Consider the following 26,084-nt stretch of genomic DNA (forward strand, 5'->3'; position numbering starts at 1 on the left):
TCCACTAATCCCCTCAACTTTCTATCGCGTAGAAAGTCAATATATCTCTATAATATATATAAGCATCAGGAGCCTACCCATTTCCAATCCATGTACTCAACAACTGCATCAAAAAGAAGAGGAAAAAGCTGACCTTTCTCAATAATATCTACACAACATTAGAGAAAGGAAGTGCAAAACATAATACATCAAAACATAATACATCGAAGGTAAGCCCCCGATTTTCTCACTTCTCTTTCGTCCTCTTTATGTTTTCCTTAAATATGTTATGTAGGCAGCTTTAAATTTTGGTTGAATGTCTTAGGCAATCTGGGTGTAATCATTTTTGACAATATTTGTTGATCTATGGACTCCTTTTTCCCAATTCGTTGAATACCCAATTGATCATTTTGGTTGGTGTTTAGGTATGGTGACGGATTTGGTTGTTTTACTGCAGTGTTTTTCTTTTCTCCATCATTGTCGTTGTTGTCTATGCACTTTATTCTTTCATTTGCTATCATTTTAGTATATCGTTATTAACAATTATGTCTTTTTTTTTGGATAATCAATATACTTTCATTTCATCCAAAAAACAATCAAACAATTAGGCTAGGTCAAGCCCCAACTCTGCACTAGAACAACAGGGGCAAGGGCACACTCCTTTCACCCTATCAACTTGTCCTAACACTACCCCTTATTAACAATTATGTCATCAAAGTAAACCATTCTGTTTGGAAATCAGTTCTATGCTATTGTAGGCATCTGATCATTTGACTGGTTTTAAGATTGTACTAGTTGTAAAATTAATGATTAATCCTTCTCAACCTATAGCTTAAAAAAATGCTTGATCGCTATGGATATGAGATGCAATTAAACTGTTGCCTAATGCAACTTAAGATATTTTTTTCTGCCATGTGCAGCTTTGTAGTGACATCTTATAGATTATCAACGGTCGAGCTTGGTTGGTTTGTCCAAAAAAAGTAATTTCCGGTTTTGATCCAAGTTTCTTGTACGAGGGAGGTGCATGCCATGTGCTTGTAAATTATTATGCAAACTCTTTATGGCCTTTGAACGTTTTGACAAAAGAGAGCACCAACCCAATACATTGTCTTATATGGAGGATGTTCAGTTGAATACCAATTGGGATGATGTGATTTGTCCTATATGTTTGAATTTCCCCCACAATGGGGTACTCCTCCAATGCTCATCCTATGGGAAAGGATGCCGTGCTTTTGTTTGCGACACAGATCACATGCATTCAAATTGTTTGGATCGATTCAAAAATGCGCATGGAATGTCGTCCCTTTCAACATCTGATATGTCTTCTATAGCAAACATTCAGCTAGCAGGATCTGAAGACAACTGCAGGCCAACTTGTCCCCTATGTAGAGGGCAAGTCACTGGATGGATTATTGTTGACAAGGCTCGTTTACTTCTAGATGAGAAGAAGCGTTCTTGTGAGGAGGAACAGTGCACATTTGCAGGAACCTTCTTGGAACTACAAAAGCATGCTCGGTTAGAGCACCCTCATGCACGTCCTTCAAGAATAGATCCTGCTCGGCAGCTTGATTGGGAAAATTTCCAGCAGTCCTCTGAGATAGTAGATGTTTTGAGCACTATACATTTAGAAGTCCCACGTGGAGTGGTTCTTGGAGACTATGTAATTGAATATGGTGAAGATGAATCTAGAGAAGAATTGGAAGACTTCCCAGGTGATGAGGGCAACTGGTGGACCTCTTGCATTTTATATCAGATGTTTAATAATTTCAGGAATTCTAGAAATAGGAGGAGATCAAGAGTCAGAGACACTAGGAGGAGAACTCGCCGTTCTGGTTATGCTTCATCAACTTCTGATGAAGGTTCAGTGCATTCTGTAGACTTTGCAGAATATAGAGTAGATGAGACTGATGATGAGTTTGTGAGCACAAGTGGCCCCTCAGGAGGTAGCACCAGCTATCGAAGGTCATTAATGTTCCTTTATTCTTCCCACATGGCTTATTGTCATAATAATTGGTTTTCTACATAAGCGTCCTAGGATTGTGAAAGAGAATTAGTATTCTCAAGATATCATAAAGGTCATATATTTTAGATAATTATAAGATGTTTGACCAACATTACTTGGATAATAACGAGATGATTGTGAGAGTACTAGCGAGTAGTGAGGTATGAAAAACGAATCAAATTGTTTCATTGACATGTTTATTAGAATAAACATGAATGCAGTTACTAGTTTCACGACCTTGTTTTCTTCAAAATTTATTGATTTTTTGTTCATGGTTTGCACAGTTCTCAAAGACGCCGATCCCGCTTTTATGATAATTAGGTATGTACCATTTAGATCTATTTTTTCCCTTTACAAAGCAATCTGTTGACGAGCTTACCTTAAATTTTCACTGGTATTGTGACAACCCTACGGCTTTGCTTAAAGGGTTATGTGGGTTTTAACTATTCATTCGCTCAAATTTTGCTAGCAGCTGCATATTGAATTAGTGAAGCCGAGAATTGATCCTGTGCAAGTGGTGAGCAATTTGGTAATTGCTGCTGCAGACAGTTTTAGATTCTTGAACATGTAAAAACACCTTTGGAGCTTGTTATGCTGGATCGTGTAAAACTTAATTTCTTGTGGTTATATTGTTCATTTTGTTGCGAAAATTACTTCACTTAATATATGTGTATATATTATATTTATTAATGCAAATAGACACCTAAGTCGATGTAAAGAACACTCGAGAGCCAAGATCTCTATAAGAAAAAGGCAAAGTGAAGGCATATTGTTGTGGTGATGTCATTCATGCGAGTACGTTGGCTAAATGAAGTTATAATGTATTTATTACAAGGTTACTATCTGATTATAGTTTTGTGTTCATTGTTATTCCATAATTAAATTAGAGAAGGCAGAAAAATAAGGATTTCAAAATCCTTGTATTTTGTTTTGGTTAGAAAAGGGAAGGGGATGGGGTTGGGGGTGTTCCAAAAGACCAAGTATGAGTGAAAGTAGACCTTGAAGCTAAGGCAAGCAGTAAGGCCATGTTATTTGCACGAGGTGGGCAGGGACTCTGGCGAAGGTAGCTCAAGTATTCTCTAGAACCAAGTGTTTTTGTCCTAGTTCTTTTCTGGTTATAGTAAGCTCTGAGCCACCACCAAGTTTTATAGTGTTGCACTTCTCACCAACAGCAACCACCTCATTCCCACTATCATCCACGTAGCTGTTTTCAAATGATAATAAGCAATAGCAACTTAATAAAAAAAAGATTATTGTGGATGAAGAAGAATTATCCAGGGTAAAAAGTGTAAAAGGATGCATACCTGCTGCTATAATCGTAGAATTCTTCCAACTCATCTTTCTCATCTTCATCACCATCACCATAATGCACTTTACAGTGACCTTTGGCTGTCATATGTTTCCTAACCGCATCCAAGCTAGTAAAAGGCCGGCGCCTTTCATTTCAATACAGAAATGAAATCCCTTTTAACCTGAGATATATAAAGAAACCATAACATGAGCATGAAAGAACTAAAAATTATACAACATATTTATATAACAAAATCACATAAAATATGTTACCTTAAGGCCAAGGTAGATCAACAAGCCTTCTGGATTCTTCAAATACTCAAGGTCAGGAATGAAGGAAGCATGAAACTTATGCATGTGAACCATGCAGCTCTCAATGGTTGATATCGCACATAAAACAACAATGTGGATCTAGTTAATTGCTCTTGTTCTGTTTCTTCACCATCATCGGTATCCATTTCATCACCGGTCAAGCAGTCTTCTGGATCAACCTCCCCCACTCATCGTCATCATTTGTATCCTTAATTTGGCTGTGTAGCTTTTACTTACCACGTCTCCAATCCATTCCCCACCTCATGGCCTGGCTGTCTTATCTTTGCATTGGATCCCAACCATTAATTGAGCTTCGGCCTCACACATCTTCTATATTTATTATTATTATTATTATTATAACAATGGCTTATTTTTAAAAAATTCTCAAACCATTGCTCAAGTTGTAAATTGATCCTTAAATTTGAAAACATTCAAATTGAATCCTCAAGCACTAGTAATGTATTGATTAAGACCATTTCACCCGTCAAATTTTTAGTTTAAGCATTAAATGTCAAATTAAATATGGCGTGAATTTAAAATAAAATGGATTAAATTGTAAATATGTATATTTATTATATAAACGATTTAAATTTAATGTGCTATAAAGTTATACATAGTTCAAGAAAAATCAAAAAAATTATTTTTTTCTTATTTTTCTTAACATAAAAAACACATGCAATTTATCATGTGAACAAGTGTTAAAAATAAATAAAATTCAAGAAGATTATCATTTTGTAACATCCTTAATACCGGGTTAGTGACTAAATTGTAAAATTTTAGAATATGGGGATAAAAGTAGAATAGTTGAACAGTTCAATGATTTATGTGGTGATATTTCCAGAAAGTTGTTAGTAATTATTAAATGAAGTAAAGGGTAAAATGGTCATTTGACAATGAAGATTTTTATTTTCCCTTATAAGTTAAGGAAACCACATGGGAAGAGGGAAAAGGTTCTAGAGTTCTCTTCTCTTATTCCTTCTTCATACGTGAAGGCTTGAACCAAAGGTGAGTCTTCTATTTAGACAATTTCTGGTTAAATTTAATGTTGGGTTATGATCATTAGATGATAACTAAGCTTAAGGAAAGCTTAAGTTATCTTAAAATTAAAAGATAAATGAGTTAGGGAAGATTAAAGATTTGGAGTTCTTGAGTGAAATATTGAAATAGAGTTTATAATAAGAATTGAAAGTTGAATTTGACTTGCCATCAATAAGAATAAGAGTTTTATGAAGTTAGAAAGGATTAATAACAAAGTTGAAAGTTTAGTAAGATTTTTAAATTTTAAGAATCATGATGAGATATGGAAGATAAAGATGGTTTATATGGATATAAGTTGGTTTAAGTAATGGTAGTTGAGTTTAATGACATGATAGGGGCTTAAAATAGAAGAATTGAGTGAAAAGTTGATGGTTTTCGGGCTTAAAATGCAAATTCTGGGCAAGGTGTATCGATGCACATTCAATGTGTATCGATGCACTCTTTAAAGAAGAAACATCGAATGCAATTAGTGCATCGATGCATAAGGAGTGCATCGATGCACCCCCTTAAAATGAAAACATTGAAGGTGATTGGTGTATCGATGCATGGGTAGTGCATCGATGCACATGTTAAAGAATGCATCGATGCACTGTAGAATGTATCGATGCACTTCAAGGGGAAATAGAAATAGACATTTCTTTTGGTCTAAGAAATGATAGATTAGAGTATATCAATGGGATACTGATATGTATCAATGTATGATTATATAGATATCGAACATGAACAAGTTTCATAACGATTATCAAGTTAAGATTTGATCGAAAGAAAGGAAATCGTAAAAACGGTATTGACTAGTGAGGCCAGATGAGTGCGCATTATTTTATATATGATGTTTAATGGGAAATAAGACTTGCGACAAGTCTATTTTCTATAGTATTGTGCATGAAGTATGAACATGAACATGTGTTTGTTATGAGTGTCTGAGTTATATGTTATGGTATGTGTTTACATGTTATTGTATATATATTTCATGGTTGATGTGAATATATGCTATGTTATGATGATATAAACTATATGATATGATAAGAAATTATATGAATATAAAAGAGAAGTTATGTGATAAGATCTTTGAGATATATAGAAATGAAATATAAGACTACGCGAATACATGATATGGGATAAATTAGGTAATAATATGGTAATATGGTAAAAAGCGAGTTTAGAAGAAATGATATGAATGAAGTAATCAAATGTAAAGGTTATATAAACAATAAGAATGTGAGTTGGGCAAGTAAATAGTGGTATGAACATTTATGTGAAATAGTAAAATATAATTATTGTAATATCCCAAACTAGGGGTTAGTGGCTAAATTGTAAAGTTTAAGAATTTGATGAATTAAGTAGAAGAATGGAATAATTCGATGATTTATTTGGAAATAATTCCTAAAAGTTGTTAGTAATTATTAAAGTAGATGAAGGGCAAAATGGTCATTGAACAAAGATAATATTAAATATTAATAAATGGGTATTATAATATATGAGAGGTATGATTGAAGAGATAAGTTTTAGACTTATCTTCTTCATCTTCATCTTCTTTCAAACGTGAAGATCCAAGCTTGCAAAGGTGAGTTTCTTTGTTAGTTGGTTATTTGCTAAATTTATGGTTGGGTTTTGATCATTAGATAATAACTAAGCTTAAGGAAAGCTTAAGTTATCTTAAGATTGAAAGATAAAGAAGTTATGAAAGATTAAAGAAAATGAGTTTTTAAAGGAAATTCTGGAAAAGAGTTAATAAGAGATTTTTAAGATGGAATTTGACTTGTCATCAATAAGAATAAGAGATTTATGAAGTTAGAAAAGATTTATAACAAATTTGAAAGTCTAGTAGGATTCTTAATTTTAAGAATCTTGATGAAATATGGAAGATAAATATGATTTATATGGGCATAAGTTGGTTTCAATAATGATAGTTGAGTTTAAAGTCATAATAGGGGATCAAAATAGAAGAATTAAGGGAAGAGTTGATGATTTACGTGTTAAAATGTCAGTTCTGGGCAATGTGCATCGATGCACATTCATTGTGCACCGATGCATCGATGATAAATACCAGAAATTGTTTAAGATGCATCGATGCATGAATTTAAATAGAAAACATCGAATAGGATTTATGCATCGATGCATAAGGAGTGCATCGATGCATCCCCATTAAATAAAAACATCGAATGCATTTTATGCACCGATGCACAAGTAGTGCATCGATGCATACATTCATTGAAAGAGGAAATGGGCTTTTCTCTTAGCCTAAGAAGTGACCGTTTAGAATATATCAATTGGAATATTGATATGAATCTGTGTATTGTTATGTAGAGATAGAAAGTGATCCATTTCGGGACAATTGAGGAATTAGAATCGAATCAAAGCAAAGCTAAGGTGAGTGCAATTTATTTTGTACTTATTGAATTAACATTGGCTTGTGATGAGCCAGCTTGTGATGGAGTTACCAGTGATGGAGTTACTATGGTAAGAAGTAACTTCTAAATTGTTATGTGATTACCATGTATGCATTAATACATAGAAATAGATGGATGCTATGTTATATGATTTATATGCTTAAGTGAAAATGCAACATATGATATATGTTATTTGACATGACATGCATGGTTACATGAAAGAAAGCTATGTGACTACATGTATATGTGAAAGAAGCTATAAGCTTATATGCACATGTGATATATGTGATATGAATTATATGAAATGATTTACGTGAATACATGTATATATAATACATGTGATATGATATGAGATATATGGTTACACATACATGTGGTATGTGATAGAAGAGAAAGAACAAGTGATACGAAATGTATAAATAAATGCCCATAGTATATGATACGAGAGCTATAGGTATAGTTGGCATGCCAAGAGTCGAGGGTTTATCTATGTTGAAAGGAACATATGGATAGTTGCCGAGGATCTTTATGACCTCTGGATAGTTACCGGGGTTCTTTGTAACCTCTGGACAGGTCCTTCGGGACAAATACTAAACGAATGTTCGGTGCCCCATGAGGGAATTTATACGAGCTGTGGTGACAGCATTAGTGCACAACCTCAATGTACTCACATACCTCTATTCTCAATAATATACATGGGCAATGAAATTGACAGACAAATGAAAGTGAAAGTGATAAAAGAAGGTAAGTTGCATGTGTGCATGACCTGATTGTATATTGTTATCATACAATAGATTCATGCATATTGATATGTCATGATTCAATGATATGAATGCACATATATGAATTATATGATGTTATGTGTGTTTCTGGTATAGTGATATATGTGTTATATGATGAGTATATGGTAAGTGGAAAGGATTATTGATAGTGTTTGCATATGTATGTCTTTTATGTATATGAAATGATATATGGTTATATTATATGTTTTATATGCCTCACTAAGTCTATGACTTAGCGTGTAAGTGATTTACACGTAGGTACCAAGAAACAAGAAGTGAAAGAATAGAAGTGGCAAAGACAGTATCACTACTAAAAGATCATATCAGAAGTATTTGACAAAGTATGTATTTGGTTATGTATAAAGTGTTGGCATGTAATAAGTCATTAAGTACGAGCGCTCTGATCAAGTTTGTATTTTGTTTTAAATAAAGTTTTAAATTTCCCGGGATTTTTCTTAAGAGTCAAGATTTGAAAAGTCAATGTGACACGTCGGACTCGTATCCGGGTCGGGTACGGGTTGGGGGTGTTACATTTAATGGTATCAGAGCTACGGTTTAGCCGATTCTAGGCTAAAAACGAAGTCAAAAGTGTTTTAAAAAGTATACATGCCAACGAAATAGTGAAAACTTCTGATCTGATAGAAAGTAAGTATACTGTTTTGCTAATAGAATGATATGATTGTATTTTATTAGATGTCTGGACAAGACAACTCCCGAGACGTAGCGGGAAATGATAGATTAGCTGAAGGTAGTAATTCACCTGCCCTGGCCAGGCAAGGTGAAGGACAGACACTTTCTGGAGTGACTGTGCATGACCAAGACGTTTTCTTTAGAACGTTAGACGCGGTGTTGATGCGTTTCCAATCTCCTGCTCCTTCCACTCCGAGAAGGAATATAGCAAAAGATTTAAAAGGATTAGGAGCTCCTGAATTCAAAGGTGAAGTTGAGGAGAGTCCTGTTGAAGCGGACTTTTGGCTCAATGACGTAAAGATTATGCTAGATGGACTTCATTGTTCTGATATGGAAAAGTTAGATGGAGTAGTCTCCTTGCTTCTTGGACAAGCAAGAATATGGTGGACGAACGTTACTCTAAGAATGACAAGTGACCAAGTGACCTGGTTCTTGTTTTTAGAAGAGTTCAAACACAAGTATATAGGAGACCAGTTCATCAAGCAAATGAAACAAGAATTCTTGAATCTGAAGCAATTGGATCACACTATATATGAATATGAGTGTGAATTCAATAAGTTGAGTCATTTTGCGGCTGAGTTAGTTCCAACAGAAAAAGATGCATGCGAATGGTTTGTGGAGGGCTTACGCCCGAGATTAAAGGAGATGTTGATTGTGTTAAATCTATCCTCGTTTCAAGAGGTAGTGAATCGTGCAAAAGCTCTTGAAAGAGCTCAGAATGAACGTTATGGGGATCAAAGAGTTCAATCTTTTAAAAGAACGGGGCCTTCATCGAGTTTAGTATCACCCAAAAGAAGTAGAGATTCTGATTTTCGATCTCAAGCACGGTCAGAGTCGATGACATCCTCTGCTAGAGGATCAAGTCAGATGAGAGATAGACATACTCAATTTGTAGAGTCTGGTGATAGAAGAGCACAATTGAGACATTGTCAGAATTGTGGAAGATATCATGGTGGGATATGTAGAACTAAATCTGGAGCTTGTTTCCGATGTGGGGAAATAGGACATTTCATGAGAGATTGTCCATTGAAGGACAGAGAGCTTGCACAATCAGAACGATCTGTTTTGATGTCTCAAAGAGGTAGGGGTAGAGGTAGAGAAAGAAATCAAACAGAATCTTCTACTCAACAGGAGATGCGCTCCACTGCTAGAATATATAATCTTAATGATAATGAAGACTGTGAGGACCCAGAATTATTGGCAGGTATCTTTCGGTTGTATAGTAAATGCGTTATGATATTGGTTGATTTAGGTTAGCATAATTACATTTGAACAGTAAATTGATGAGAGAAGTACTAATTTTAGTTATAAGTTAATTGTAGTAGTTTTATTGATATAAACCCATTAAGGTATAATGTTCAGGTAAATAAGATTTGTGGTTACTTGAGTGGATTAAATAGCGTATGAGAACATGAGAAAATATATGGTTTAGTTATGCTATAAGGAAATCTTGATAATGAGGAATAAATAGAGAAAGATATGAGAATGATAGAGTTTAAAGAATCAAGTAAGATAAGTGTTATAAGTGGTGTTAGAATATTTATAGCATGAGTGAAAGAGATATGTATTGAGTAATTAAAGAGGACTGTATATAAAGATTGCTTCATATTGTTATAAAGTGAAAATTCGAGGACGAATTTTCTTAAGGAGGGGAGAATTGTAACATCCCAAACTAGGGGTTAGTGGCTAAATTGTAAAGTTTAAGAATTTGATGAATTAAGTAGAAGAATGGAATAATTCGATGATTTATTTGGAAATAATTCCTAAAAGTTGTTAGTAATTATTAAAGTAGATGAAGGGCAAAATGGTCATTGAACAAAGATAATATTAAATATTAATAAATGAGTATTATAATATATGAGAGGTATGATTGAAGAGATAAGTTTTAGACTTATCTTCTTCATCTTCATCTTCTTTCAAACGTGAAGAGCCAAGCTTGCAAAGGTGAGTTTCTTTGTTAGTTGGTTATTTGCTAAATTTATGGTTGGGTTTTGATCATTAGATAATAACTAAGCTTAAGGAAAGCTTAAGTTATCTTAAGATTGAAAGATAAAGAAGTTATGAAAGATTAAAGAAAATGAGTTTTTAAAGGAAATTCTGGAAAAGAGTTAATAAGAGATTTTTAAGATGGAATTTGACTTGTCATCAATAAGAATAAGAGATTTATGAAGTTAGAAAAGATTTATAACAAATTTGAAAGTTTAGTAGGATTCTTAATTTTAAGAATCTTGATGAAATATGGAAGATAAATATGATTTATATGGGCATAAGTTGGTTTCAATAATGATAGTTGAGTTTAAAGTCATAATAGGGGATCAAAATAGAAGAATTAAGGGAAGAGTTGATGATTTACGTGTTAAAATGTCAGTTCTGGGCAATGTGCATCGATGCACATTCATTGTGCACCGATGCATCGATGATAAATACCAGAAATTGTTTAAGATGCATCGATGCATGAATTTAAATAGAAAACATCGAATAGGATTTATGCATCGATGCATAAGGAGTGCATCGATGCATCCCCATTAAATAAAAACATCGAATGCATTTTATGCACCGATGCACAAGTAGTGCATCGATGCATACATTCATTGAAAGAGGAAATGGGCTTTTCTCTTAGCCTAAGAAGTGACAGTTTAGAATATATCAATTGGAATATTGATATGAATCTGTGTATTGTTATGTAGAGATAGAAAGTGATCCGTTTCGGGACAATTGAGGAATTAGAATCGAATCAAAGCAAAGCTAAGGTGAGTGCAATTTATTTTGTACTTATTGAATTAACATTGGCTTGTGATGAGCCAGTGATGGAGTTATTATGGTAAGAAGTAACTTCTAAATTGTTATGTGATTACCATGTATGCATTAATACATAGAAATAGATGGATGCTATGTTATATGATTTATATGCTTAAGTGAAAATGCAACATATGATATATGTTATTTGACATGACATGCATGGTTACATGAAAGAAAGCTATGTGACTACATGTATATGTGAAAGAAGCTATAAGCTTATATGCACATGTGATATATGTGATATGAATTATATGAAATGATTTACGTGAATACATGTATATATAATACATGTGATTTATATATGAGATATATGGTTACACATACATGTGGTATGTGACAGAAGAAAAAGAACAAGTGATACGAAATGTATAAATAAATGCCCATAGTATATGATACGAGAGCTATAGGTATAGTTGGCATGCCAAGAGTCGAGGGTTTACCTATGTTGAAAGGAACATATGGATAGTTGCCGAGGATCTTTATGACCTCTGGATAGTTACCGGGGTTCTTTGTAACCTCTGGACAGGTCCTTCGGGACGAATACTGAACGAATGTTCGGTGCCCCATGAGGGAATTTATACGAGCTGTGGTGACAGCATTAGTGCACAACCTCAATGTACTCACATACCTCTATTCTCAATAATATACATGGGCAATGAAATTGACAGACAAATGAAAGTGAAAGTGATAAAAGAAGGTAAGTTGCATGTGTGCATGACCTGATTGTATATTGTTATCATACAATAGATTCATGCATATTGATATGTCATGATTCAATGATATGAATGCACATACATGAATTATATGATGTTATGTGTGTTTCTGGGTATAGTGATATATGTGTTATATGATGAGTATATGGTAAGTGGAAAGGATTATTGATAGTGTTTGCATATGTATGTCTTTTATGTATATGAAATGATATATGGTTATATTATATGTTTTATATGCCTCACTAAGCCTATGACTTAGCGTGTAAGTGATTTACACGTAGGTACCAAGAAACGAGAAGTGAAAGAATATAAGTGGCAAAGACAATATCACTACTAAAAGATCAGATCAGAAGTATTTAACAAAGTATGTATTTGGTTATGTATAAAGTGTTGGCATGTAATAAGTCATTAAGTACGAGCGCTCTGATCAAGTCTGTATTTTGTTTTAAATAAAGTTTTAAATTTCCCGGGATTTTTCTTAAGAGTCAAGATTTGAAAAGTCAATGTGACACGTCGGACTCGTATCCGGGTCGGGTACGGGTTGGGGGTGTTACAATTATATCATTGAATGAGAATTGAAACAAGATAGATAATATTGACCTATATGATGATATGAGAATATTATATCAAATAAGAGACTTGAACATAAGTGATAATAGGAACATATAAGATGAGCTAGATGGGAAAGATACATATGCTTAAATAAAATTATGATATATGAGTTGTACGATAGAAATCTACGGAGTCATATTAGAAAGTTATAGGTACTATATGAACTGAATTAAGTAAATAGATTAGATAAGTATACAAATGAAATAATAGAAGTGATATATGTTTATGAGTATGACAGAGGTGATATGATATAGGTGAATATCATAGAATGAGGTATAAGCTATATGATATGATATAAGTTATTTTAAACATATATGATATAAGCTATTAATCAGGACATATGAGATTATGAGAAGGAAAATATAAATGATGTGAATACAAGTATAGGAAATATGATATATATATATATATAGGAAGATGAATTATATGAATACACATTTAGATGATGAATTATATGAACATGTGAATATATATATATATATATATATATATATATATATATATATATGATAAGACATAAAAATAAGATATAAGCAATGTGACAAGAAATGTGAAATAGTATGAAAAGTGGATATGAGCTACGTGATATGTGAAAGTGATCTACGTGTTTATACGTATATGTGATTCAACTTATGTGACATAATCTACGTGCTATGTGAAAGTGAACTACGTGTTTATGTGAAAATGTGAAATGACATAAATGATGATGCCCATGTTATGTGTCATGAGAGCTAGGGTATAGTTGGCATGCCAAGAGTCGAGGGTCTACGCGGTCATTCGAGACATATATGTATTCTTTGGAACATGTGTGAGGTCTTTTGAGACACATACTTGATCCTTGGCATATGTATATGATTCTTAAGGAATTTTCTACGTGGTTCTTAGGGACAACCTTATATGGCACTTCGGTGCATTTCTTCGCGGCACTACGATGCAATTCTACGTGGCACTTCGGTGCATTTATACGAGCTGTGGTGACAGTATTAGTGCACAACCTCTATAGACTCACATATCTATAGTTCTCATATGTATACAAGGGCTAATAAAGAAATAACAACAAACATATTACATGTGACTTGTATGCTTTTGTGCTATGAATGATATTATATGATTTATATGATGATATGTGGATTGTATGATTAAATGAGTCAAATGTTGGTTAAAATGCTAGGTATAAGAGGAGATGTATTAAGTGATATAAACGATAATAATAGTGATAATGAAATAAGGCTAAGGATGGAAATGATGAGTATATGTGTGTGTATATGTTCTTATATGTAATGATATATTGCATATGTGTTATAAGGATTTGTTACACGAATAAGGGTATGAGTGATAGTAGTAATTGTTCATGCATGATTACAAGCTATAGTTTATATTTTATGTTTATTCGCCTCACTAAGTCATAGACTTAGCGTGTGATTGTTTCACACGTAGGTTACAGAAGTGAGAAGAGTAAAGAGCAAAGTGGAGCAAGACAGATCAGTTACTTCTTACCGAAGATCAGATCAGAAAAGATGTTTTGAATTAGATGTATTCTGTACATTGAAAATAGTTGATATGTAATTAATGTTTTGAATTGTATATGCTCTGATCGGTTTTGCAAAAACATTTAAGCTCTGAATAGTTTTGGAAATATTTTGAATAAGTTACATGTATAAAAATTTTAAATTACTCACCATTTTATACAAGTAAATGTTTTGAAAAGTCAATGTGACACCTCGGACTCGGATCCGGGTCGGGTACGGGTTGGGGGTGTTACACATTTATTCTTTTTTAATATGTTAAACTAAGACTATCGTATGTAATAAAAATATATATATTAATAATTTATTTCATATTTTTAGATGTGTATGATATTAAGATCTGAAGTATCATTTAATATCTAAGTTAATGACTAATTTGATGGTAAAACTCAGTTGATATGATAATGATATTTTAAAAATATAGTTTAAAAGTTAATTCAGATTTAAATTATAATACGAGGATATGTAATAAAATTAAAGTTTAATATAAAAATAAGTGTCAAAACTATATATATATTTTTTCATTTACGTGTCTAAATTTTTTTGGTCAATTCAAGTGCCTAAAGTTACCAACGTTACACTTTTAGATGCCTTGGCTATAACAGACGTTAAATTTCGTCGTTAAGTGACACTTGTCACATTTAGGTAATTTTAAAAATTTTATTTTTTGAAAATTTTATAAAGGCGATACATGTCTTTTAACAACAGAATTTAAAGGTTATGACAGCCCAAACACCTAAAAATGTAACGTTGGAAACATTGACATTTAAATTGACTCAAAAATAATTTAGGCACCTAAATGAAAAAATGATATAATTTAGACACTTAATTTTATATGAAGCCTAAAATTAAACTTATTCAAAACTTCATTTTCCCTCTAATTTGGGGACATGAAGAGGATAACTGTTGAAAATAACCGTTAAAAAAGGAAAGGAACAAAGGATAAAGTATAGTAAAGGGTTATTGAAATATGTTTAAATGATATTTTTTTAATCATTATATTTTTAAAAATTATAAAATAATTAATAAATTTTATAAAATAATTATTACGTTTATCAAATATTTATATTTATTATATTTCAAAAATAATTATTTCATAATAATTTAATAAATATTTTGTAATTTTAAAAATAATAATAACTAAAACAATCATTTAAAACATAAATAGATGAATTTTGATAAGGGTAAACTATGTATTTAGCTACTCACATGTTCTTGTAGTTCTGTTTTGGTCACTAAATTATTTTATTTTAAAACTATATCTAACGTTACATTTTGATCCAATTTTAATCACTTATCATTAAAAAAACTAACATAACTTTTGGCATGATAATTCTTTTATTTTTTAACGATGACAATATATTATCTTATGGTTATACATTAGTGTCATTATTGATTTTATAACAGTAAATGATCAAAACATAACTAAAATGTAATATTGGTTATGATTCTGAGATAAAATTAGTTAGATGACCAAAATAAATTATGAAAATAAATGGATAACTAAATACGTGATTTAGCCTTTTGGTAAACATATCATCCTCCGTATATAGATCCGGTGCTTCTACTGCTCTCGGTCTCTATTTGTTTTATGGTTGAAAAAAGACAGAATATTGACAAACCCTTAAACTGGTTTTCAACCTCTTTGCAATTGTAACTAGTGACTAACCCAATTCCTCTCTTTACCTCCTTCCCACATGGCCTCGATTTCAGGAGCTGCCCAACGCCGAGAGCCCAGATCCGGTGGCAAGATGCTGCATCCTCGGCGAACCATGTCACGCACGACGCCTTACGACCGCTCCAGATTGCTTAATTCAACTCAGCAAAACCCTAATTGGATCTCCGGGCATGTATTTTCCCCTACTCGCGCTATCGTCTCCGGTGCCACCAGAGTACTTTCCTCTGTTTTTGGCCTCGAATCCTCCTCCTCCTCCTCTTCGTCTTCAGACCGTGATTCAACTTCAGGTTCCACATGCAACCTTTTTATTTTGTTCACTTGAAAGCATGTATTTTTCGAAATCCGTCTCTCCCCTTTCATTTCCTCCCTCTTTTTTCGTTAAATGATATTTGTTTTTATATTGAGAGCTTAAACTCTAGGTTTTCGATTGATGAGTTTCTACAATCAAAGCATACATCTTTGTTGTTATCTTTTAATTCCATACCAAAATAAGGAGCCTAGAATGTTGATTACAGCTACAGTCTGCAGGCAGTGCTTTAGTACTAGTAATGCTAATATTGTGCTTTCCTTTGGTATAGTACTTGCTTTGTGGTTCAACTGTTTTAAGCTACTTGTTTTCAGTGAGATTACATATTGTCATCTCGATTCTCGAGGCTTCCATTATTTCTCATGCTTCTTTACTGGTCCCTAACCTTTTAGTGGATAATTAAGCATATTTCGGTACAAGATAAAAAAATCCGTGTTGCTTCAGTGTTATGCTTTTGAAAGGTTACTTGCTCAGGTGGTAGTCCACGTATTGCATCTGTATTTATTCATGGATTTTTATTTTTTATTTTAATTTTGGTGCAGATGACACTGGTGGTACAAATTATGGTCAGGATGTCTCGAGTCAAGGGCTTAATAACATAGAACATGTAAGTTTTCCACCTTCTATGTTTTTTGTAATTCTGCAAAACAAAAAATCAAAACATTTAAAAATAACTTTTTGGTGGTACTGGTAAATTTGGAGCTGATTTGATATATTCCTCTTCCTGTCTTTGTTTATTGGATGAGTGGGGTTGTGTGTAGGCCTTATGTGTTAGATATGGGGGGTTTTGTATTGTTTGGTTTCTTGTGGTTGTAAGCTTCTGATGTTTTCTAAGTTGTATTTTTCGATGGTTCAATAAAATTATGAGACACTCTTTTCCTCCTTCCAATGCTCGACGAAACTTTCATATTTCGTTAGTATGAAGGGGGGTTTTAATGAGGTCTCCCTATTCTATCAAAAATTTTTTTTTTGCCATGTCTTTATACTAGTGATGATTATAATGATCTTAGAGGATTCCTTATTTGTTCCTTTGTGGGCCATCAGGGTGAGCCCCAATCTTTTGCAGGAAAGATTGAAACCAAGAGTCTTATAGAGCAGCTTCTCATGCAGGAGTCATTCTCAAGGCAAGTAAAGAAACTTATTTGCTTATTTGGATGTTTTTCCTGCTTTAATCATTTTCTTTCTTCCTCCTTAAGTTGTCCTGTTTATAAAACATTTGGTCAACATACAGTAATGCATCTGTAGTATGTGCATTTGGTTCTTTGGCAAACTTTGCTTGACATTTTTAATTGGATGTGCGTTTCAACTATTATACCTCATTTTTATCTGTAGTTAAGCATGAACTTCAAGTTTTGAACTTCTGAACGGATGCTATTTTGACCAGGGAAGAGTGTGATAAACTAACAAATATTATTAAGTCAAGAGTTGTGGAATCTCCAGTGACCAGAGGCATGGGGCTTGAAAGGCTAAATGAAACTGCTGACAGAGCAGGTTGAAGTGATATGGCTTTCACAAAATTGGGAGAACAGATCTTAAGAATAAACTTCTCAACACCTATAGCAGACTGACTGTGTTTCTTGTTTTTCAGATGTTGATAATCATGATCTTTGTGGCACAGCTGTTATAGAGGCAAAAAAATGGTTAGAGGAGAAGAAGTCAGGATCAATTTCTAAGTCAGAATTGCTCCACGGGACCTCTGCTCAGAAGTTTTTTACATCGGCACATGTTTGTAACTCTTTTCTCTATGATGCGTGTGGGTTGTGTTTTCTACCCTGTCTGTGAATTATTTTCTTAGAAGGAACAAGTGCATGTAGTTCATTAGAAAAGAACTTTATATTGGGAAAGGGGTAGATGAAAAGGTTAGATAATCACTATGATACTTCCTTTTTCATCGATGATTCTAGTTTTGACATAGGCTGTGTGATTGATCCTTTGCCTCATATAATTTATGCTGAATGTTTTATTTGTTCCCCTTCTTCCTTTGGTTCTGTGCCATCTCCTTTCTGCTTTCCCAAGCTTCCGTTATGCTGTCTTCATTTAACTTTTAAGCTGATATTTATGTATGTATATATATAGATAGATCATGCTTTTACCTTTTTTATGTATTTGGAAGATTTTATGCAGAAAGAATCTAACATATATCTTAAAGACAAGTTGAATGTGAGCGGGAAATGAATATAAGCTACCCATTGTCCTCCCACTTATAATTGATTCTTATAGATGCCAATTTGATTATAATGGTTCCATTGTGCAGTAATTTGGTTTCAGAGTTTATTCACATGTTAAGGCAATGGTGAAAGTGGTGTCATTTCTCTTTTGCATGATTTTGGCGGATTACTGTTGTAGACACCTCCATTATTGAAAGAAACTTGTGATGAATGCTGATATTTAAATATTATGTTATTGTTAAAAAAAATTCAGTCTCTAATTTAGTAAGCTTTTGTTGCTGCAGAGCATTGAAGGTGAAGCAGGATCACCTGTGGACATGGCCAAAACATACATGAGAACTCGTCCTCCATGGGCATCACCTGCTATGAACAATATTGAATTTAGGTCACCACGACCATTTGGAGTGCCACTTTTCAAAGAAGAAACGCCATATTCAATTGGGGGCAAGTACTCGTCCTCATCCAAGGTGCTCTTAGATGCTTATTCCTTTGTTGATCGGATGTAATGATCCATATGTGTGTATTATGGTAATTAAGATTGCGGATCTTTAAATTTCTTATGATATTATTGTTGGGTTGCTTTCCTGGTTGAGCCTATGGTTAGCTCTGTTTCATTAAAAAAAAATTCTATTGCAATTAAGGGTTGTCAAGGGCACAAGGTGCACTCTAGTTGTGTGGCCTCAGGCGCAAGGCTCAAAAAAAGCGCTAGCCTGCATTAAGTAAAGGGTAATTTTTTGTGTGTATATATTTATATATACATATGTATATTGAAATATATATAAAGTTTGTTTACAAAACATGCAATTGCTTTATTGGTTTATATGGATGATTTCTTGACCATCAGTGTCTGCGTTGAATACTATCAAATATTGAGAACTATTGAGTTTCGTATCGCTTTCTTACTAGGAAAGACATGTCTAATTAAAATAGTGAACAAGAAACTAAAGAGAACTTCAATCAGGTGGGCATTTTTATGCCTATCGCCATGCAAAAAAGCATGCCTAGTTGCACCAGATGTACGCCTGAATAAATGAGCCTAACCTGAAAGAGTCTGAGGCACATTTACCCCCTTTTCCCCTAGTGCTGACTGCTGAGGGGCAGGTGCAGGTGTGCCAATGTGCATGCGTTAACTGCACTGTTGCAATCATACCAGAAAAGAAATCATCACAGTTTTCTTTGACCTGAAGCTTACTGATGCTAGTGTTTACTAGGTCAAAAATATGCTTGCCCTTACTCTTCTATATGGCTAATGTGCATGGTGGTGTAAGTGTGATTGTCCCTGCAGTACGTTCTTCCTTTGGTTATGATTTAATTTGCTGCTTATACATTTGATATGGATGCAGTCGAAAAAGGATTCTCCTGCCACTGGTTCATGGAACATCCAAGAGGAAATACGAAAAGTGAGATCTAAGGCAACAGAAGAAATGCTGAGGACTCTATCTTCCCCAAAAATTGACTGGTCTTCGTTTGCGTTAGAACAGAAAAATGCTCCTGATCCTTTAGCTGCCAAAAACTTAGGCCCTGCTGAGGAAAATAATCCAGATAGCTCTAAAAAATCAGTAGAGGCATCTGAAGTCTTGGCTACTAGACCAGGTGTAGTATAACTTGTGGGAGAGAAGCTTGAATAATCTCAGACATTTTCTTTGATAGTCTTTTGTACTTTAAATTTTGGCAAGTCTGTTTAGTTTCTAGGCACCGATATTCTAAGACATTACATCTTTTTCTCATTTCAGCATCACAGATTCCAGAAGATGCATTAAACAGTGATGCTTTACCAATCACAGTAACTCTTGGTTGTGAAGATTATCAGGTATCTTAATTTTTAATTGTTTTTCATTGTTCTTAGGGTAGATTTATGATATGTTGATATTTCACTTTATTTGTCAAGCGCTTATATTTGACTCTCTCACTCTCTCTCTTTTTGCGAAGGGTATGGAAGCTGTTCAAAGCACCGAGAGAAAAAGAGGTATTCTTACATCCTTTTTATCTTTTGTTGTCAAATTTCCCTTGAACAAATGTAGTGGCTTTATATGTACTGCATTATGAATATATTATTTTATTAATTTGAGGGATGGCAGTTGTCTCTAATTACTATACTTGATACATGTAGCCTACCTTGCCTAATTTTTTTCCCATGAAAAAGTTACGGATGCTGATTTGATTACATGGTGTTTGCTGTGTCCTGACTAGATTATTTTTCGGTTACTAAGGTTTGTCTCAGTCTCAAAAGAAAGTACTTTTGTTTTCTAAAGTTGCTCTATGTCTAACGAATTCTGGATCGAGGTCTTCATTGTGGAGCAGACACACTTTCTTCTGTTCTTTTCTCTTTTTGGTAGTCTGTATCATCTTCTAAATCTTTTACCTCTGTCAGAAGTTTTCTAAGTGAGTTTTCTGGGATGGCTCAGGTGAGACACTGGATGAGGGACAGAAACTTCAATCAACGGTAGATATCAAAACTGCATCTAATAGGTTGGTATCATTCCCATTAAAGAATCCCCCTTCCACACAAAAAAACAAGGGAAAGAAAATAATTGTCAGCAGTGATGTTAAAGAGGTTTTATTGTTACTTGTGAGGCATCAAATAGGTTGGTATCATTCCCATTAAAGAATCCCCCTTCACACGAAAAAAAAACAAGGGAAAGAAAAAATAATTGTCAGCAGTGATGTTAAAGAGGTTTTATTGTTACTTGTGAAGTTCCTCATTTGTCTCTTTATGACGAGGTCAATGCTTTTCTTATTCTAACTTTTAACCTTTTATGCCACAGTGATGTTGTCGCTACTGATGTCAATCATTTTAAGGACACCAATGGGTCTATCCTGCAGTTTGGTTCTCCTATGGAAGAAACTGTACAGGGTAAGAAACAACCTATTCGCTGTTAAGTTTTTCCTACTTAACTTTCTTACCAAGGTCTGTTGCTATCCTTCTTAACCCCTCGAAGTATTGCCTCATGAACACAGCTATAAATTATATTGGTACCTATGATTGAAACAGAGTGATAACAATTTCGAAGATTAAATAACTTGAAGTCTCTGCTGTAAAGATTCTTTTTATTGTTGGGGTGTTCATGTGCATAATTAGGACATGTGGATTGTTTAATATCTATTACATGAGTTTTTCATCCCTAAACATAATCTGTAGACTCACAAATAGAAGACAACCGTGTGACATTAAAAGAAGTTGCCAAAACAGGCCGTGCTGATGCTGCTGCATCTACTGCCAATGGATTACCTTCAGGATTCAGGTGATACTGCTGCTAGCCTAAATAGTTTAGTTCTGACGTTTGATTTTTTTTTTTAAAAAATTTGTTAAGTTTCTTCATCATTTCAGTATGTCAGCTGTAGCGGATAAAGAACAAAATGAGGGACCAATAAATGAAGAAGAGAATACAGTTGGTTCCGGGGATGAGAAAGCAACAAGTGCGGATGTGAAGGACAAGACTAAGCCGTTGAGTGAGGCTTCCCTAGAAGTGACAGTGGTAAATGAAAACAATGTTGCAGTATCCAATTCCCAGAACAGTTCAAGCATGCTGCGTGAAGATGAAGGTTTGCTAGAGCAGTTGAATACACCAAAGTCAAAACGCAGCATGGCAGGCAAGAGCAACACTGGCATGGAGAAGCAGCTGGGAAAGAAAGTGAGCCGAAACACGAGGAGAACAAGGGGACGTGTCAGATGAAATATATTCTGCACTAATGTTTTGCCCGTAGCTTAGTGTAAAATGAAGTGTAAACAAGAAGGATAATAATATGGTATGACCATATTATTTGTACACTATATTTACCGAGTGCGGTGATAACCCTTTTGTTTGTAACTACCCTGTTTTCAAGATGGAGATTATTTAGGTATCAGTCAGTCTGTGGTGTTCAGTTCAACTTAAGGAATTGTTTTTTGTATTTTCATAATCATTGTAAACCAAATCTTGAATCTCTAGGAGTACCACTGGTTAATGACCTTTTTTTTTCTTGTCTCGATATATGATTAGATATTGGTGTAAAAGATCCATTTATAACATGTTTTTCTACTCTTGTATTGATTTCGGCCATTAATAACACCACCAAAAATATTTTACAGCAAGCAGAACGAAAAGTCAAGTGCAAGAACGGTCAAACAGTTTAGGGGCAACCGGCAGTATGGTCTTAACATCTGGGCTAGGTGACAGTTTTCGAATTTGATCACTCTCCAGTCCGACGCTTGCTATAAAATGACCTCAGCATTGGCCATTGGGCAACTTGGGCATTAGTAACAATTTCTTGACAGTGGAAACACCGGACCCTATATGCCACTACGACAACACCACTCAAGCCAAGCTCCAGCAGGATAAGCCTTGGGCCAATGATCACCACTACTTCAAGCGCGTTAAGATCTCTTCCCATGTTCTCCTCAAGATGGTTATCCAGACCCGTTAGATATGACGGGGCTGATGCAAGGCAAGACTGATGCCAACAGACACCATCATTTTAATGGACGCCTTTGCTTTGCCAGTTGAAAGCTTTGAAACTCGGGTTATCACACATGCTGATGCCTTTGAGTATACAGTGGATTATTCCCAGACCAGTAAGCAGGTTTTCTGATTTTCTCTCTTGTTTCAATCCCCTTCCCCCATGGATTTTTCTTCATGTTTTGAATATGGTTTTGCTGTTCAACTAGTGTTCTTGATAGTTGATACCCTAAATTAGGCCAGTCTCTATAATTTACTTATAACTGATAATCATGTAAGACTCTCCCAGACAACTGGAGTTAATAATTATGGACGGAAACGGAGTAAGTGATTGTTTTACTAGAATAGTTTCACCTTTAAGAGATAATCCTTATTTTGCACCAACGAAAAGGAAAATTGTGTTTCACTTCAATGTGCCCACAAACTAGTATTCAAGTTATATGCATTTGTTTCAGTAGTAGCTGTTATTGTTATTTTGTCTCATGTTAAGGGTGCCTAACCCCACTGGAAGTTGAGACCATAATAACGTTGTCAATGAAAAATCATCTCTCTTAAGTGGTTTTGTTGTTTGTTTCACAGGTTGGAGAATGATGTTGGATGGTACCGTTCTCTCATCCTAGGTATGGCAGTATGGATGCTGGCTTCCTGGTATTGATGTTTCAACCCAAATACTCAATCAGCAGTTTCAGGAGCCATTCCTGGCAGTTGTAATTGATCCAACCAGGACTGTTCCTGCTGGCAAAGTTGAGAATGGAGCTTTCCGGACTTACCCTGAAGGATATAAGCCTTCTGATGACTCTATCTCTGAGTATCATTCCATTCCTCTGAACAATATGCAATTCCGTTAATTTTATCTTTGTAATCTTTCAAATGCCTTACTGATTGCATAGTTTAATAACTTTTGTTCCCTTACAACGTTTATTTCTTACTCAAATTTCATTTATATGTTATACATGAAAAGCAAGCTGTATATTAGTACTATGCAAGACAAAAACATGAATGAATGATTAGATTAGAATCTCCTCCATTATCTTTCTTAAACAACAAAACGTTTCAACATTGAAAACTAATGCAAACCAATTAGAAAATCTTGTTCACAACAGAGCAATCATTCCTGATTTCACCATGTTTGCCCGTCTTGACCCCTATCCGCCCGAGCTTTGTTATAGCAGCTACAAAAGCCTCTTCAAATGCAGTATTGTTGGATGCAAATAGGTTAACAATATTTCTTGACCTTGTATCAGTGAATAAAATCTGATCAGAGGTGAAAAGCCCCTTTCCTTGTTGAAGATTGATGTAGTACATATTATCAAATATTTGGGGTGTGCCCGGGTCCATCTGAATGGCCATTCTGGGGTCTACCTTCTCCGGGCACATCTGTTCAAGCTGCCTTGCATAGGGTGGATTAAGCGTAGGATCGATTCTGCTCTTGCTTTTAAACTTGTAAATTCGTTTGGAGAATTGGCTGCAGTGTGAGAACCCAATTGTATGTGCTCCTAGAAGAATATGATCATCAGTCCAAACCAGTAGTGTATGTTGCCTAATTGATGTGATTGAAAGGTGAAGCAACTTGGTTTTGTGAGTTGTACCTGAGAGCGCAACCAGATCTGTAAGAGTGAGACCATGTGAGGCAAACATGGCCTTGAGCTTGTCTAACTTGAAATCGGGATGAGGGAGATGATGTCGTACGCTGGCTCTCGTTGATATCTTACCATCTAGTCTTCCCAATTCTACTGCATAAGATGGGCCTCCAGTCTGCAAAAAGAACACAGATTTGATTTTTTATACCAGGCACAACAATTGAGCAAAGTAGTCAGCTTTAACAATGGATTTCATACCAAAGCAATGATATCCCTAGTAGCCAGGGCTAAGATATCAGCACATGAAACCTTGTTTCGGCATTCAGGCAAACTATCAACGGCGGCCTTGGCTTTTATCACAGTGTCAAATCCATCCCCAGCTAACGAAAGATCATCTGGATTATCCTTCTCTGCACGATTGTTCCATGAAGTTAGCATCACCGAAGCATCACACCCCTACACAAATATAAACAAATATGTATGTAATTGCCATCTAGATTTGCATAACATGAAACATCGTGGCAAATGCAAAGGCAAAGGCAAACCCGGACGAAACAATCATGAAAGAATAGTCTAAGAGTTGCTGGAGCTGTAATAAATGTCTGCTCCAACTTGGCTTTTACTGCAGATCTGACGATTGATTCAACATCAGGACAGGAGTTGCGGTAGTAATCGACTCTGAGTTTAGCATGGCACAGACTCAGAGTATGGTGGAGAAACAGGACAAGTAGAAATAAGAGACTTGGAGACTTCATTGTTACAGACAAGTTGTTAAGTCCATTTCATTTGCTTGTTAATATAGTGCAAAGTTGGACTGAATGGTAATGGTAACGGTAGTGGTATGGTCCCTTGATTAGGTGCAAATTCTGACAAGGACACTATGGGTATGGGAGGGAAGGAGGTTTTTAATTAAATAATTAGCATTAAAATAACCATTTTGGTTTGGTTTAGTGGGAAGTCATAGCCTTATAGTTCATTCTATTGTTGTCCCCTTGTGGACATGCGACAGAGAGTTGAGTGTTTTTCATTTCTTTATACATTAAAAGAATAATCCAACAACAGAAAAAGCTTAGACAATTTAGTTTTAGTACGTGTACCACTACATTGTCCCGTTTACCAAACAGAGATTCCTTGGACAGGAAAATGCAAATTTAAAAAATAAAAATATAAAACAGAAATGATGAACCAATGAATGATTCACAAGTTTCATCCTAATCCTATACTAATACAACCATGTAGCTTACACCCTGCAATGAATTTGATGCAGATTCATCAAAATCTCTGCGTTCCGCATTCTACTCTTGAATCGGAACATTAGGGCAGCTGTCTCAATCATTATCATCAACGACAGCAATCCTTATTTCATGTTCACGTAATTGCCATAAATGATCACATATAGTAATAGACTAATAGCAGTGCTCTTCCTCTCCATTTGACTTAACAGTGGATGAAATGAACATCCCTCATCAACACTTTTGTTTCTCTCAAGAGTCAACACAAAGTCAGAATTGAAGTCTACGTCAAAGTGGCAACGAACACAACCTTTTATTATTTCTTAAAAAAAAGTTTTTATTAGTATTATTACGACATAAACATAAATTCTAAGAGCATCTCCAACGCTGAAATAATGTGGAGATATTTCCACTATAGCGTGCTCCAGCCCTGCGCACATCCATCTCCGGTGTAGAGTATTGTAGTGCGCTACATCTAGCGTGGTACTGTAGCTCGTGCTAGATTTTACTTTTTTTTAATTAAAGTATATTAAATTATTAGATAGATAAA

At 34.6% G+C, this 26,084-nt stretch overlaps 3 protein-coding genes and 2 pseudogenes across 5 annotated transcripts; 3 read left to right on the top strand and 2 right to left on the bottom strand.

Annotated features, from left to right (window-relative positions):
- Positions 1-95: 95 nt before the first annotated feature.
- LOC120150105 lies at positions 96-25,815 on the top strand. Its single transcript, XM_039162822.1, has 6 exons — positions 96-209; positions 900-1,941; positions 2,266-2,302; positions 2,454-2,601; positions 8,376-8,381; positions 25,805-25,815. Exons 2-3 carry the CDS (start codon positions 1,004-1,006, stop codon positions 2,300-2,302), a joined length of 975 nt encoding a protein of 324 aa, XP_039018753.1. The 5' UTR covers positions 96-209; positions 900-1,003; the 3' UTR covers positions 2,454-2,601; positions 8,376-8,381; positions 25,805-25,815.
- On the bottom strand, positions 2,916-3,848 carry LOC120149957 (annotated as a pseudogene).
- LOC120150101 (protein KAKU4-like) lies at positions 15,689-22,243 on the top strand. Of its 3 annotated transcripts, XM_039162817.1 has the most exons (14): positions 15,690-16,098; positions 16,661-16,725; positions 17,163-17,242; positions 17,503-17,609; positions 17,707-17,843; positions 18,571-18,753; positions 19,630-19,754; positions 19,809-19,879; positions 20,020-20,096; positions 20,216-20,252; positions 20,692-20,755; positions 21,052-21,140; positions 21,426-21,528; positions 21,615-22,243. In XM_039162817.1, the coding sequence occupies exons 1-14, from the start codon at positions 15,831-15,833 to the stop codon at positions 21,958-21,960; spliced, it is 1,752 nt and encodes a 583-aa protein (XP_039018748.1). In that variant the 5' UTR covers positions 15,690-15,830; the 3' UTR covers positions 21,961-22,243. The 3 variants fall into 3 exon arrangements, with proteins under 3 accessions (XP_039018747.1, XP_039018748.1, XP_039018746.1); XM_039162816.1 differs by having other exon boundaries at positions 15,689-16,098; positions 17,737-17,843; positions 19,630-19,879; XM_039162815.1 differs by having other exon boundaries at positions 19,630-19,879.
- Positions 22,490-23,607, top strand: LOC120149958 (annotated as a pseudogene).
- On the bottom strand, positions 23,691-25,088 carry LOC120150104 (peroxidase 16-like). The gene is made up of 4 exons (XM_039162821.1): positions 24,848-25,088; positions 24,561-24,758; positions 24,312-24,477; positions 23,691-24,218 (listed from the first exon to the last, which is right to left on the bottom strand). The coding sequence occupies exons 1-4, from the start codon at positions 25,055-25,057 to the stop codon at positions 23,803-23,805; spliced, it is 990 nt and encodes a 329-aa protein (XP_039018752.1). The 5' UTR covers positions 25,058-25,088; the 3' UTR covers positions 23,691-23,802.
- Positions 25,816-26,084: the final 269 nt, after the last annotated feature.

The sequence above is a fragment of the Hibiscus syriacus genome, unplaced genomic scaffold (assembly GCF_006381635.1).
Source record: "Hibiscus syriacus cultivar Baekdansim isolate YM2019G1 unplaced genomic scaffold, ASM638163v2 tig00111013_pilon, whole genome shotgun sequence".
Classification (NCBI taxonomy): domain Eukaryota; kingdom Viridiplantae; phylum Streptophyta; class Magnoliopsida; order Malvales; family Malvaceae; genus Hibiscus; species Hibiscus syriacus.